This window comes from Squalius cephalus (assembly GCF_949319135.1).
Source record: "Squalius cephalus genome assembly, chromosome: 9".
In the NCBI taxonomy this organism is placed as follows: domain Eukaryota; kingdom Metazoa; phylum Chordata; class Actinopteri; order Cypriniformes; family Leuciscidae; genus Squalius; species Squalius cephalus.
Genome location: NC_137130.1, coordinates 10,728,289 through 10,742,127, shown reverse-complemented (window position 1 = coordinate 10,742,127; position 13,839 = coordinate 10,728,289). Strand labels below are relative to the sequence as shown.

The 13,839-nt window shown below is 35.2% G+C and overlaps 2 protein-coding genes across 7 annotated transcripts in view; both read left to right on the top strand.

The window, feature by feature from the left end:
- The window catches only part of clasp1a (cytoplasmic linker associated protein 1a), a 71,223-nt gene extending 66,782 nt beyond the window's left edge, over positions 1–4,441 (top strand). For all 6 annotated transcript variants that reach the window (XM_079882010.1, XM_079882011.1, XM_079882012.1 and 3 more), the window contains 4 exons: positions 108–236; positions 1,222–1,428; positions 1,747–1,863; positions 2,441–4,441. In XM_079882010.1, the coding sequence (XP_079738136.1) occupies positions 108–236; positions 1,222–1,428; positions 1,747–1,863; positions 2,441–2,527 (540 nt within the window). In that variant the 3' untranslated portion in view covers positions 2,528–4,441. The remainder of the gene's footprint in view (positions 1–107; positions 237–1,221; positions 1,429–1,746; positions 1,864–2,440) is intronic.
- A 719-nt stretch (positions 4,442–5,160) lies between these two features.
- Positions 5,161–13,798, top strand: tfcp2l1 (transcription factor CP2-like 1). The gene is made up of 15 exons (XM_079881714.1): positions 5,161–5,506; positions 6,253–6,395; positions 6,921–6,994; positions 7,833–7,938; positions 8,041–8,147; positions 8,238–8,390; positions 8,784–8,894; positions 9,818–9,909; positions 10,000–10,051; positions 10,158–10,251; positions 11,037–11,127; positions 11,217–11,299; positions 11,383–11,525; positions 12,454–12,505; positions 12,918–13,798. Exons 1-15 carry the CDS (start codon positions 5,445–5,447, stop codon positions 12,953–12,955), a joined length of 1,401 nt encoding a protein of 466 aa, XP_079737840.1. The 5' UTR covers positions 5,161–5,444; the 3' UTR covers positions 12,956–13,798.
- Positions 13,799–13,839: the final 41 nt, after the last annotated feature.

Sequence of the window (13,839 nt, the reverse complement as noted above, 5' to 3'; positions counted from 1 at the left end):
TTGGCACATTCAATATAATCTTTAAGTCTTTTACATATCAAGTTGCATTTGTAGGTCTGTATGTATTTATAGTGGTTAGTAATGATTTTTTCTGTCCGATTATTTAGCACACTATCCGAGCACTGGCTTTACGGGTTCTGAAGGAGATCCTGAGGAACCAGCCAGCGCGCTTCAAGAACTATGCAGAACTCACCATCATGAAAACACTAGAAGCCCACAAGGACTCTCATAAAGAGGTGAGAATCAGCCCTCTCATAAATGTAATCTGTTTTAACCTCCAATCAATTTAAGCAGTACAACTTTATGATAATACTCAAAAATCATACTTTAGCTAGTATTGTTCTATAAGTTGTGATTACATTTTTTTATAGCAGGGGTGAAAATGTAGTAGGTTTTCTGTTATAATTCCTTGCAGTTTTCATTTTTTTCATTTATTTAACTAGAACTTCTTTATTAATAATATCAAATATTCAATAATAATAACAATAATGGGTAACACTTTATTTTACAGTGTCATATGTTACATGCAGTTACTATAGTAATAACTATAAATTATGCATAAAACATAAAACATGCAACTAAACCAAACCAAACCCTAATCCTATAGTAAGTACATGTAGTTACTTAATATTACTCAGTATTTAAATGTATAATTACAATGAAATAAAGACACCTTAAAATAAAGTGTAACCCAATAATGTGTAAAGGTGAGACAAATTAATAAATAATTATACTGTAATGTTTTGTATGACTTCATTGTAGTAATGCGATCAGATTAAACTTGTTTTGTAGTATATGAATATATATTTTAAACCAAACTCCATTGTCACCATAATACCACTCACATGTGACCACATTGTTTCTGAGAAATCAAGCTGGGCAGGTGACTTTTTCTGTGGAACAGCCTCATTGAGAGTAAAATGAGCTGATTGGTCTCTTTAATCCTATTTTAAATGCAACACCTGCACATGTGGACACTGAGCACCTTGGTTACATCTAAAGCAAGATGGCCAAACCCAACTCCTATATGAATAAATGAACGAAGTACAGGCTTGTGGAGGATAAGCCCTATGCCAGTTAATTTCCCAAATGTACTTATTCCCTTTCCATGTAATACAGCAGTAATAGAGCAGTCTGTAGTACTGCGACCTAATCCAAATGAAGTTGTTTTTCTATCGAATTTTCCGTCAGATCTCAGGTTGTTAAATGTTATATGTGCAGGTGGTAAGGGCAGCTGAAGAGGCTGCCTCTACATTGGCCGGCTCCATTCACCCAGAGCAATGCATCAAAGTGCTGTGTCCCATCGTACAGACCGCAGACTACCCCATCAACCTGGCTGCTATTAAGATGCAGAGCAAAGTGGTCGAGCGCATTGCCAAGGATTCCCTGCATCAGCTGCTGCCAGACATCATCCCTGGCCTCTTACAAGTGAGTATTTTATGTTGCCAGCTTTTTATGATTAAAAAACAAGTTCATCTCGCAACCTCTGTCAACTTGTTACATTTTTAAATCCCCTCTTTGCGAAATACTCTCTCATTTCCTATACAGTCTCTAGAATTGTTTTAAATTTCCTACTTCCATCTTATCAGAGAGACATCACTGAATGTCAGTTCGAGTAGTTTGTAAATGTTGGGAGCATAGCCAGCATGCCGCCTTTGTACTTTTACCTCCTGTACTCTTGATTTCTTGATGTGTGTATGTGTGTGAGAGAAGATGTTAATGCCAAAATGGTCTATCTGTCTGCAGGGCTATGATAACACAGAGAGTAGTGTTCGCAAGGCCAGCGTGTTCTGTCTGGTGGCCATCTACTCAGTGATTGGTGAGGAGTTGAAGCCACACTTGGCCCAGCTCACAGGTAGCAAGGTATGTTCACATGCTCTCAAAGTCCACCAAAAGGTTCACCCCGTTCAACCCTCCTTATCACTAAGTCCTCTATTTATTTGTGTCTCCCATCTGGTTTTAACTGAATTTAATCTGAACTTTTTCAGGTCACGTTACACCTCAAAATCAAATAACTCATTAAAATAAATTTGTGGTGAAATTTGATGCAGACAAGTTCTGGATAATTTGCATTAAATGCTCCAAGAAAAGTTACAAAACTAAATGTCTTCCTTCCTATGTTATGTGTACAGATGTCTAAGTGCCCACTCTTTGCATTTTAATCAGAATATTGACATCAGTGTAGTGCTGAGTATGGTTGCTGCGAGTGGTACATTTGTTGCATCATATTTTGTCAAACCACCTACATTGCCCTTAGAGAAAAAAATAACTTTCTCCTTTTTAGACACAATGCAAAAGTAAATATTAACCCTGACCTTCTAAGATAACACAACTACGGTTGAAAGTGTAAAAAACATGCTCTTATCAGAGAAACCAGGTCTATACATAGGAGTATTAGCATGTGCTGGATTGAAATTCCATGTGTCTTTTATTTCCACAGATGAAGTTGCTAAATCTGTATATTAAGAGGGCCCAGACCATCAACAGCAACAGCAGCAGTTCTTCAGACGTGTCCTCTCACAGCTAGCTGGATGGACTCTAATCAGTGCCCTACATGTGCATTTGGGAACATAGTTGTGCCTCCTCCAGACATCTTTTTTTTTTATTGTTTCATCACAATCTTGCTGGATTTTCCCAGAGAGATGTGTTGCTCACTGCAATCAGACTTTTCTTTTCATCAAGTCCTGGAAACCTCTTAGTTAGTCTCTGTTGCATCTTTCCATCTGTGGAATGTTGAATGTAAAGGGGCTCGAATTGAGGAAAATGCATGCAGATCTTCCGTGATAGGCATTGCTTCCTTAATTTTAGCAAACAGGCTTTCTTCAGCTTCTGAAGAGGTGATTCGTTAACTACATTTATTAGTAATAACTTATTGATGTTTGCAAGTGGTGTTAAAGGTTTAGTTGAGTTATTTGGATATTTTAAATGGGCACAGTTGGGTTAACTTATACCCCACTTGAATCTCAGTTGATGCTAGTGGATCATTTGGCTGGCCGAGTGATAAATGTAAAGAAAAGAGAAGTAATTTGTAGGTTTGGCTACAATGACAACCAAAAAAACAAAAGTAGGATTAAAACATTCTTATATTAATTTTTATTTCATGGGACCGCAATACCACATCCCATAATGTTGAAAGTGAAAGCAGTTGTGTTGGTTTTATTATAGAATGGATTGTGTGTTAAAAATGTGGGCCTCACTACAGAACACAAGGACAAACTTCCGAATGTAGAGCTTTTCCTTTTATCTTTGGGGGGGGGGGGGAGTGAAGGGTTTCGTAAGTAAACATGCGAGACATAACACACACAGTCATTTAAAAAGTTCACGAACACTCAAATGAAGTTGAAAACGTGACCTGGAGCATCTTCAGTCAAGAAACAATGAATGAAACCGATTTACGCTTTGTTCTTGGAGCAAGAGGATCGTGATGGAAATTTCAAAACTACTATGCCTTGCGTTCCTTTTTCTGTTTAAAAAAACTGACAGTTCAGATATACGTGTCCACAGGCGTTCTTACTACATTGCTAAAGCATGACACTGCAAAGTTCACCACATGTCTACGACACTAATGATAAACCCTTTCTGGCTCAAGGTCTGAACTCTTTCTTTTTCCTCGTTCATCTGGAGAACATCCATCTGATGTTAAGTGTTTTGTACATACCTTTCAATCATTGCTTCTCACTCCCCCACAAAATTAAGGTAAAGATGTTGCACTCTTTTGCACGTTAACAAATAGCCTGCATGTTTTGATGACATAACCATCCCGTGCTGCCGTGACTGACCTAAGTTTGGCTGTTTGTGAAAACTTGCCATGTCGGCAATCTGGTCAGTCTGTAAATACAGTATTATTATTGTTATTATTAATATGTTGCCCATGTGGGGAAAAAAAGCGCAAAAACTCAAATGTGTCTCACAAAGTTGACCAAAATGCCTGTCCTCAGACTGAACCAGACCATATTAGAAATTAAGGACAGACATTTAAAAAGCACCCTACTTTTAGTATTATATACTGAGGCTTGTGGCTTTTATTGGTATGCTAAGTGTGCGTACCCTTGTTTGATTCAGAGTTTCTTTCTTATGGTTTTTAACCGATTCAGACCATGAACTATCATTTTGGTTTAGACTGGGGTTATTCATAAAATTAATCTGTTTATGAAAGGACAAAGCCAACTGTGAGGATCAACATTGCAAGTATTAAGTTGCCCCTTGGGTTTCCTGAAACGTTGACCTCTAATGTTATTACATCAAATTGTTCATTACGCATGTTAGACTTCGTTTTGTCATTGGACACAGATACACTCTTGTATTTATAAGTTTGTTATTTCATTTTCTGTCCTGTCCCATTGTACAGTTTTTTTTTTGTTTGTTTGTTTCTTTCCCAAAGGCTTATGATAGATTTACATCAACTTGAGTTTGGCCTAGAAATAAAACAACCAGAAACATGAATTTATTTTGATGATTATTTTAAACCCTAAAATGCATCCGAGTTGACTGTATTTTTGGTGTGGGGCTGTCGAGTGTGCAATCAGCAACTCTGGTATTTTCTGGTACACCAGTACATTTATAAACATTCACATGAGATAACGTGTACTCAGTCCTAGTTAGTCCAGTGCCAAAGAAATGAACAGTGTGTGTGTGTATATATATATATATATATATATATATATATATATATATATATATATATATATATATATATATATATATATATATATATATATGCACGTGTCTACGGTTGGGAGAGGGTAACAGGATAGGATTAAATTAAATCAAAATCAAAAAGGATATATATATATGGCACATTACGTCCTAATACATTCAATGTCAAAAATGAAATTCTGCAATGCATTAATGGAAATACTATGGAGACACAAACATTTATTGTATTAAAATAATCATAAACTACTGTCAAATTATATCCAAGTGTATCATAACAAAGGCATGTACACTTCCTTTTTTTAAAGCAAAATAGATTATTTTATAATCTTGACAGTTTTTAAGTACGTTTTCATTTGACAGTGATTTTAAGGGTTTCCATCAATACAGATGTGAAAATGTAGTATAAAAGCACATGCGCGTGCACACAAACCTCGCATTGCATAATCTAGTTCATAAAGTTCTGCACGCAACATATGGTTTATCAGCAACTCAGTCTTGACCTTTGATGCCAGAGTCACAGACAAGCCTGTGTGCCAAAACAACTCGGTCGCCGTTTGTTATTAAACGATCGCTTCAGAAAAGTCCGTGAGAGCGTCGGTGCAGGAGGTGACAGAGGATGAAGGCAGAGTGACGGACTCTCTCAGGTCACCTGACGACCGTCACGCGGGGATAAAAGACGGTGGACAAGCTGGTTCGGAAAAGCCTTTGTGGCCCTCACGGTCCCCTCGCCGGCCACCACCGTTTGACGACTCATATTTTTGGAGACCAACGTCAGCGAACTGTAGAGCATGCTGTTTTGGCACAGCCATCCTGAAACCTTTCAGCAACACTCGCAAAATAATTATATAAGGTAAGTACATTGGCGCGAGATTGTGTAGTCGTTTGTTTTACGTTGTCATTAAATTTGTTTATTTATTTTACATGTATCCCTTTTTTATATTGTTAATTATAATAAACTTTATCTTTATACAGATTAATATACCTGAGAAGTCTTTAACGAGAAAACGTATGTTACCTTAGTGACAAAGCAAGCAGAAAGTCATTAGACAGCGGATTTTTTTTTTAAGTCAGTTCAATGTAAAGTCTCTCATCAGTAATATTATCTGCCCTGATTTTGCAGTACTTAGACCAAACTGAAAAATAGACTTTTATGTATTATTCTGGATTAATCTGTCCAACATGTTTTCTGGGTGAATCTCCTGTTTTGTCTGCTTTTTTGGTTTTAGTGACATTGGTACATGTTACGTGTAGTCACTATAGTAATAAAATAAACTATGCATAATTACATTCAAGTACATGCTACTTAATATTACTCAGTACATAAATGTATAATTACAGTGTAACAAAGACACCATAAAATAAAGTGTAACTGTTTTTTGTAACTGTATTGCAATGTGGTGCTTGGAAATACAAAGGCAGTTTCTGAAAGATGATCATATTCTTAAATTATTGTGTGTAAAGTGTTTTTCAAAGTATCTCAATGAGTTCCATCAAATATACACTTTATTGTTAGTTCACTTGGCATTGAGTTTTGAGCCTCAAGACTTTTGAGACTTTATTGGTCTATAATATAATATGTCCTTTATTTTCCCTCAGAGATGCTCTTGCTCCATTTCTCAAGCATGAAGAGGAGCATCAGTCCACTGAGATCAGAGCGTCTCCTTTTCATTATGTGCTTTGTGCAGCCACATCTCCAGCGGTGAAACTCCAGGACGAAACACTCACATATCTAAATCAAGGTATTGTTAAATAGTCTTCTTTTGCATGTTTAACTTCAGTCAACATTTGAAGCTGCATTCATAGCACATTGCTTTGTCTTTTCATATTATGTTCATCTTTAAAGAACCTTTTTTCCCAGCACATATCTGTCTGTACTTTTGACATGATGGTGTAACCGAAAGTTGTTGATGTCTGAAGTCCATGACTAAAGGTGACATGACTAATGACATGACTAAACATGACATGACTAAAACGAACAACACACTGCATAAAGAGTTACCAAAGCAAACTCTTAAGGAGAATCACAATAAACACTCTTGCTGTAAATGTGATTTTTAATCACTGGAGCAATATTTTTACATTTTATTTTGAGGCTTACAGATTATTTTGCTCCTATATATGTACAGTAATTAATTCTGTTCTGTGGACATTGAAATAATGTAAATCATTTGTGCATAGGCAGTAAAATCAACCATTACAAACTATACTTTCAGTGTGGTTTCTGTTTTTTCCATTTTAATATGTCTTGTTTTAATACACTTTAGGTCAGTCCTATGAAATCCGAATGCTTAATAGGAAACTAATGGAGTATACAGATATAAGCAGCAAATATGTAAAGGTAGGTTAAATGAATGATGTGTCTTTTTACTATGTGACTGTTACAGTATGCATCACCTGTCTATACACTGTAGTTACAGTACTGTTCTATCCTCTCCTCCACGTTAGTGGCCATATTTTGTTATTATGGATTACATTAGGGGTTTTTAGTGCAGACCTAGAGATAAACAAAGATGCTCTTTGAAATAATCTCACATCATTTTTAAAGATTTCAAAATGTAATATATATATATATATACTGTATATATATATATATATATATATATATATATATATATATATATATATATATATATATATATATATATATATTATTATTATTTTATTTTATTTTTATTTTTATTTTTTACAGTTTTTAGTTGTTAGTTTATTATTCAACAGATGGCATATTCTAGGTTTGTTTGTATATTTATTTGTTCAATTGAGACAATACACGTAAATGAACATCAGTATCAAAATACAAAATGTAAATGTTAATATGCTGGAATTAGTATTGCTCATTTACATCCATGGTATGTCCCTTGGAGCGTAACACAAAAAAAGACATTACTAGTAAAAAAACTATACAATATTATAAATGAAAAGATTCTGTTACACATACAACAAATCCTCAAAGAAACAATACAATATGCAACATACATAATTAAATATGTAGTGCAGTCATTTACACAAAATTCATAGTTGACACTTAATTGTAACCATTTGTGGTTGAATTCTTAAATGTGAGCTGTTATGAAATACTAAAGAGAATGCAGATGTGCATGTTATAATACTTGGTTTTACCCACGGTGACATGTGGGATGCTTTCCTGACATCATACGGTCTTATCCTGTTTCCAGAGCATTGTGCGTGTCGTTTTCCATGACCGGCGTCTGCAATACACAGAGCATCAACAGCTGGAAGGATGGAGGTGGAAACGACCAGGAGACAGGATCTTGGATATAGGTGGAATTTTCCTCATAAAGTGCATTTCTAAAAGAAAATTTCTTTTTTTTTGTTTAAATCATATTGTCATATGATTTACTATGTCCATTTTGTTATGTTCAGATATCCCGCTGTCAGTGGGCATAATGGAGCCTCGAGCCCACCCACTGCAGCTCAACACCATAGAGTTCCTCTGGGATCCTGACAAAAGTGCCTCTGTGTTCATTCAGGTGGAGCGTTTTCTCTTTCAGTCTGACCTCTCCACTAGATTTCTGAAGTGAGTATCACTAGCTGTAACTTCTCTGTTTTTTTATATACAGGTAAACTGCATTAGCACTGAGTTCACTCCTAGAAAACATGGTGGAGAGAAGGGCGTCCCTTTTCGCATTCAGATAGACACCTTTGCAGCCAGCGAGCATGGAGAATACACTGAACACATGCGCTCCGCCAGCTGCCAGGTCAAAGTGTTCAAGGTAGAGCATCTTTACTCTACAAAGATAACAGATACACAGTGTGCTTTGTGGAGATGTTAGACTGTGAAATAACCTCAAAGGTGACATTATTATTTTGAAGTTACTTAAAGGGATAGTTCGCCCAAAAATGAAAAGTCTGTCATTAATTACTCACTCTCATGTCGTTCCAAACCTGCATGCATTTTTTTGTCTGTTGAACACAAAAGAAGATAATTTGAAGAATCAAACAACATTGGTCTCATTGACTTACATTGTATGGACAAAAAAAAATGTTCCACAGAAGAAAGAAGGTCATATGGTTTTGGAACAAGAGAATGTAATGTGAATGCAAGTGAATACATTTTTTGGGTGAACTATCCCTTTAATGCTTTAATTTATATATTTATTTTCAAGCCGAAAGGCGCAGATCGCAAACTCAAGACTGACAGAGATAAGATTGAGAAAAAGAGTCCTCAGGATAGAGAAAAATATCAACCATCCTATAAAACAACAGTGCTGACTGAGGTAAGACATCTGCCTTGGTAGTATTCACTACCAAAAATGTCCTCTTTTCATGCAAAGTAAATGGATCTAGATTTATACTGCTCCAAAATTAACAAAAAAACACCACGAGGAAGACCAATTTTTTCTGTCCAAAAAGGCTGATTTTTTTTGTTTTGTTTTTTTACTAAGACTTGCATCTGAAATTGCATACTTCCCTACTATATAGTATGTGAAAAAAGAAGCATGTCCGAATTCACAGTACTCATAAAAAAGTATGCAAAAAATTCCGAATGACCTATTTCTTCCGGCGAGATTCTGAAGTGTGCATACAATGGACACTTTACTATCCCATGAGGCCACGGGAGAGGATTTGTGAATGGCGGTGACGCGACACAACCGACGTTGGTAGGTCACATGATAATGTCAACATGGTGAATGTAGTACGTCCAGATTACATTCACACTACACACATTCATACTGTATAGAACATACTTTTTTAGCGATCGTGAAGTAATTGCTTTTTCAAAATAAGTACCTACTCGAGAGTATGCGATTTCGGATGCTGCCCAATAATCTTCCTTTGTAGCTCTCGCATCTCATTTGTGACTATGCTTTACGCTGGTCATGTGATATTCAAAAACCAATTCTGTTTGTCGTCAGTTACATCAAATTATATAGACTAATTTTATGACACTAATGGTACTTTTTGGAGCTTGACAGTATAAATCTGGAGCTTGACAGTATAAATCACCATCATTGTATAGAAAAGAGCTGTTTTCAAGGAAGGAATTTTCTCGTTTGGTTTAAGTATTATTTCAGCTATAGTAAAAAACGTCATTCTGTTAATGACTGCGCTCTTTCAAGACGGCAGACAAACATCTATGGCTGCTCAATTTTCCATTCCAATTCTTAAACAGCCACCTGACTTTTTCCTTTTCTTTCAGTGCTCCCCTTGGCCTGAAGCCCCATCCGTCAGCAGCAACACTTCATCTCCAGGTTATCTCAGTGCTCACACTTCCTACAGCTTCCCAGAGGAGTGAGTCCTTATTCAGTATGAAATCACAGCATGGTTTTCAGGAACACAAACATAACAGGCCACTGCTCTCCTGTCTTGTTGCGTTCATAGAAACTGCTCTCCAGACCAGCAGGGAGAGCTACTTCTGCCCAGCTGCTCTGATGTAAGTATGGCGGGCTGCTTAAAAACATTAATGCCGTGCTTTCTTATCTTTATAGGTTTGTGTTTGAGGACATGGATGATGCTATTCTTCTTCTTTTTGCCATTAGCACCTGTTGCCATCGTCCTCCATGCAGGACACGCAGCAGTGGCTCCATCGTAATAGATTCTCCTGTTTCTGCAGGCTCTTCTCTGGCTTCTCAGGTGGGCTATTCAACTATTCACTAAGAATTGCAACTGTTAGAAATTCTAGTGAACTGCATGCTGCTTTCTGCTTTTTTATTTTTTAGATTTTATTTTAGATTTAATTGAATAGTTTAATATTAACTTGCTGCTAAACCAACAACTTGATACTCGGATAAGCATAAAATACATTGAACACACACATTTTTGGGTAAACAGTTGATTGTGAACTGTACTGAATGAATTATATAAAGTTTTGAGTCAGAAAGATAAATATATTGTATATATAGCCTATTGTGGCAAGGATGCATTAAATTGATCAAAAGTGGTATTAATGTTTCAAAAGATTTCTTTTGAACTTTCCATTCTTTAAAGAATCTTTAGAGAGTTTCTACAAAAATATGAAGCAATATTAAACTCTTTTTAACATTTATAGTAATAAGAAATTTCAAGAAAAAATCTTGAAACCAAATCAGCATATTAGAATGATTTCAGAAGGATCATGTGACACTGAAGACTGGAGTAATGCTGCTCAAAGTCCATCACAGTAATAAATTACATTTTAAAAATGTATTAAAACAGGAAACAATTTAAATTACAATAATACTTCACAATATTATATATAAGTTATCAATGCAGCCTTGGTGAGCACAAGAGACTTTCAAAACATTCACAAAATCTTACCAACCCAAAACTTTTGAATGGTACTATATTTGAAACAGTCATTGTGTTGACTATGTTTTAATAAAAAATGTCACGATTTTAAATATTAGACTACTATATGAACAGCTTTGTTAATGTTTCAGGTTCCGATCTGCTAAAAATGAGTAGAGAAGACTTCATTCAGATTTGTGGTCCTGCTGATGGCATCCGTCTCTTCAATGCAATCAAAGGAAGGTGAGCTGTGTCCCTAATCAAACACTTCCGATTCATCCTAAAATGTGTCCAAACATGTACTCAACACTGTCTGCGGCAATGTTCCGCAGGTGTATACAACCACGTCTCACTGTCTATATATCCCAGCTGCAGAACAGGAACCAACCCCACACCAAAGCAGAGGGTGATGATGGTAGGAGACCATCATATCCATTATGATATGTATGACATGCAGTTACATTTATACTTAATACTCTTAATTGTTTTTGTCTGTAGTGTACCATGCCCTCTACCTAGAGGACCTAACTGTCCTTGAGCTCACTGAGAAGATAGCCAATCTATATAATGTTCCCTCACAGCAAATCCATCGTATATACAGACAGGGGCCGACGGGGATCCATGTCTTAGTTTCAGATGAGGTAAGAGGACAGAGTGCTTTAAATTGAGTCAGGATATTCCAGAGATTACAGAACTCAAGAACTATTCGACAAATACTAGCACATTTACTCTACCATTTCAAAAGTTTGGGGTTGGTAAGAGTTTTGTTAATGTTTTTAAAAAGAAGTATATTAAGCTCATTAAGGCTGCATTTGTTTGAAAAAAAGAAAGAAAGGTAAAAAAAAAAGAAAAGAGTAATATCCTGAAATAATATTTATTGTATTATATTTTATTATATTTTGAAATGTAAATTATTCTTGTGATGCAAAGCTGAAATTTTCAGCATCAATACTCGTGTCTTCAGTGTCACGTGATACTTCAGAAATCATTCTAATATTCTGATTTGGTGATCAAGAAACATTTCTTATAATTATTAATATTGAAAACAGTTCTGCATAACTGCATAATTATTTTTGTGGATACTGTGATACATTTTTCAAGATTCTTTGATTAAAACCCAATTTTCTTTCAAATAAAAAATCTTATTGACCCCAAAGGTTGTGTACATTTGTATATCAGGAGGTATTGGCCACATAACTTTTTTGACATTTTATTTCTAGGATTAGTTTACCAATAAATGAAATGTTTTGTCATCATTTACACTCATTTCAAACCTGCATGACTGGTTCTTCATAAAACACAAAAGGAGATGTTTAGCAGAATGTTGACACTGCTCTTTTCCATACAGTGACCAGGGGCTGTTAAACTCCAAAAATAGACAAAAGGCACTATAGACTTAGTCTGTAGCAACACTCTTTTCCTCAAAATCATTACCATAATAAGTTACTGATTGTTAAAATAGATTAGAGTGCCAGAAAATACAGTATTCCAGGTACACGCTGTTAAAAAGAATCACAAAGGTGTGTTCTAATGCATTCAGGTCACTCTACATATATTTGGCTTTTTCAGATGGTGCAGAACTTTACAGAGGAGACTAGCTTCATTATCAGCACTATGAAAGGTAACTTCATGGACATGGTATTTTTATCTTAACTATACTAATTTAGCCTCATGTTTATCAAGCTGTAGTTATAGGGTGAAAATTGCCATTGCACAAACGACCTGTTCAGAAGGCTAAATATTTGCTGACTTTACATTAAATGCAAATACTCTGATAAGCAGGAATTCTATATAATACATACAAATCACAGGTAGCTTTTGGTTGCATCACACTTCTGACTTTCATGGCTCACTGAACAGGCAACTGTTAAAAAGTCTTCAGACTTCTAGGAATGACTTTGAAAAACAAAAGACTATTTAAAACAAAAAACATCAATGAAATAGTCACAGTATGTGTCTGAATCTCTATTGCATTCACACTTTATAATCATATGTGGTTAACATTGGCTACGTTTTTTTTCTTGTGACGGCAGATGAAAGTAATGATGGCTACCATGTTGTACTGAAGTGACCCGAGTATGTGACTACTGGAGCATTGCAGGTGCCTTTAGCTTATTTTCACAGTTTCATATCACATAGTGGAATGTGAAATTAATAAATGTGGATGATTTTATTTTTATGATGTAGATGACTGTTCCGTATTTTAAAGAGAGAATGTTGTGAAGGGATTTGACGTAAATCAATTAAAATATTAATTATTTTATGTATTAAGTCATGTCCAGTTTGTAAATTTGTTTTATAGTAATTATTTTTTATCATGTTACAGTAGTATTTTGGCAGTGTTCTTTTCAAACCATAATCACACATTTTTTTCTATTTTCTTTAGTTTTATTATTATATACCAAATAGCATAGACCTGATTTGCTGTGCTGATGGCCTAACCAAAAATAAACACAGACACAATTTTATATATTTATTTATATATTTAGAAACTTCCAAAATGTGTCCATTTGAATGCGTCTCATTTGATGAAGTTTGCATCATTGATTCTGTCATTTTTCTGTTTATTACTGTGAAGTTACAATACAGATATTGGTGTTTATATTAATGTTGCAATGATAGACAAACATGGAATTACATTGGTGCTTTTGTTCAGACTGAGACTGAGTCACAGACTGAGATAAAGTCTAAATAAAGTCTTTGCTCAGGATATTTTATTGCTTTGCTTTTTTTATCACAATGCTTTTGAGGTTTGTATGTTTGTAACTGATTAATGATTGTGTATTTCTCAAAGCTTTTGTACGAACTGTGCGATAGCACCTGTTTGTTTGTTGAACTTATCTTGATGGACCTTGCTGCTTGATAACCTTAAAAAATATTTTGCAGGAAAAAATAAATAAAACTTTTGTATGGTAAATGTCCTTGTCATAAATGTAATGTGTATGTTTGAGTGTT

Coding starts and splice junctions, on each gene's coding strand:
- tfcp2l1 (XM_079881714.1), top strand. CDS start 5,445: ATGCTGTTTTGGCACAGCCATCCTGAAACCTTTCAGCAACACTCGCAA. Junction 6,396..6,920: donor ACTCACATATCTAAATCAAG/GTATTGTTAAAT, acceptor AATACACTTTAG/GTCAGTCCTATGAAATCCGA. Junction 9,910..9,999: donor TCCTACAGCTTCCCAGAGGA/GTGAGTCCTTAT, acceptor TTGCGTTCATAG/AAACTGCTCTCCAGACCAGC.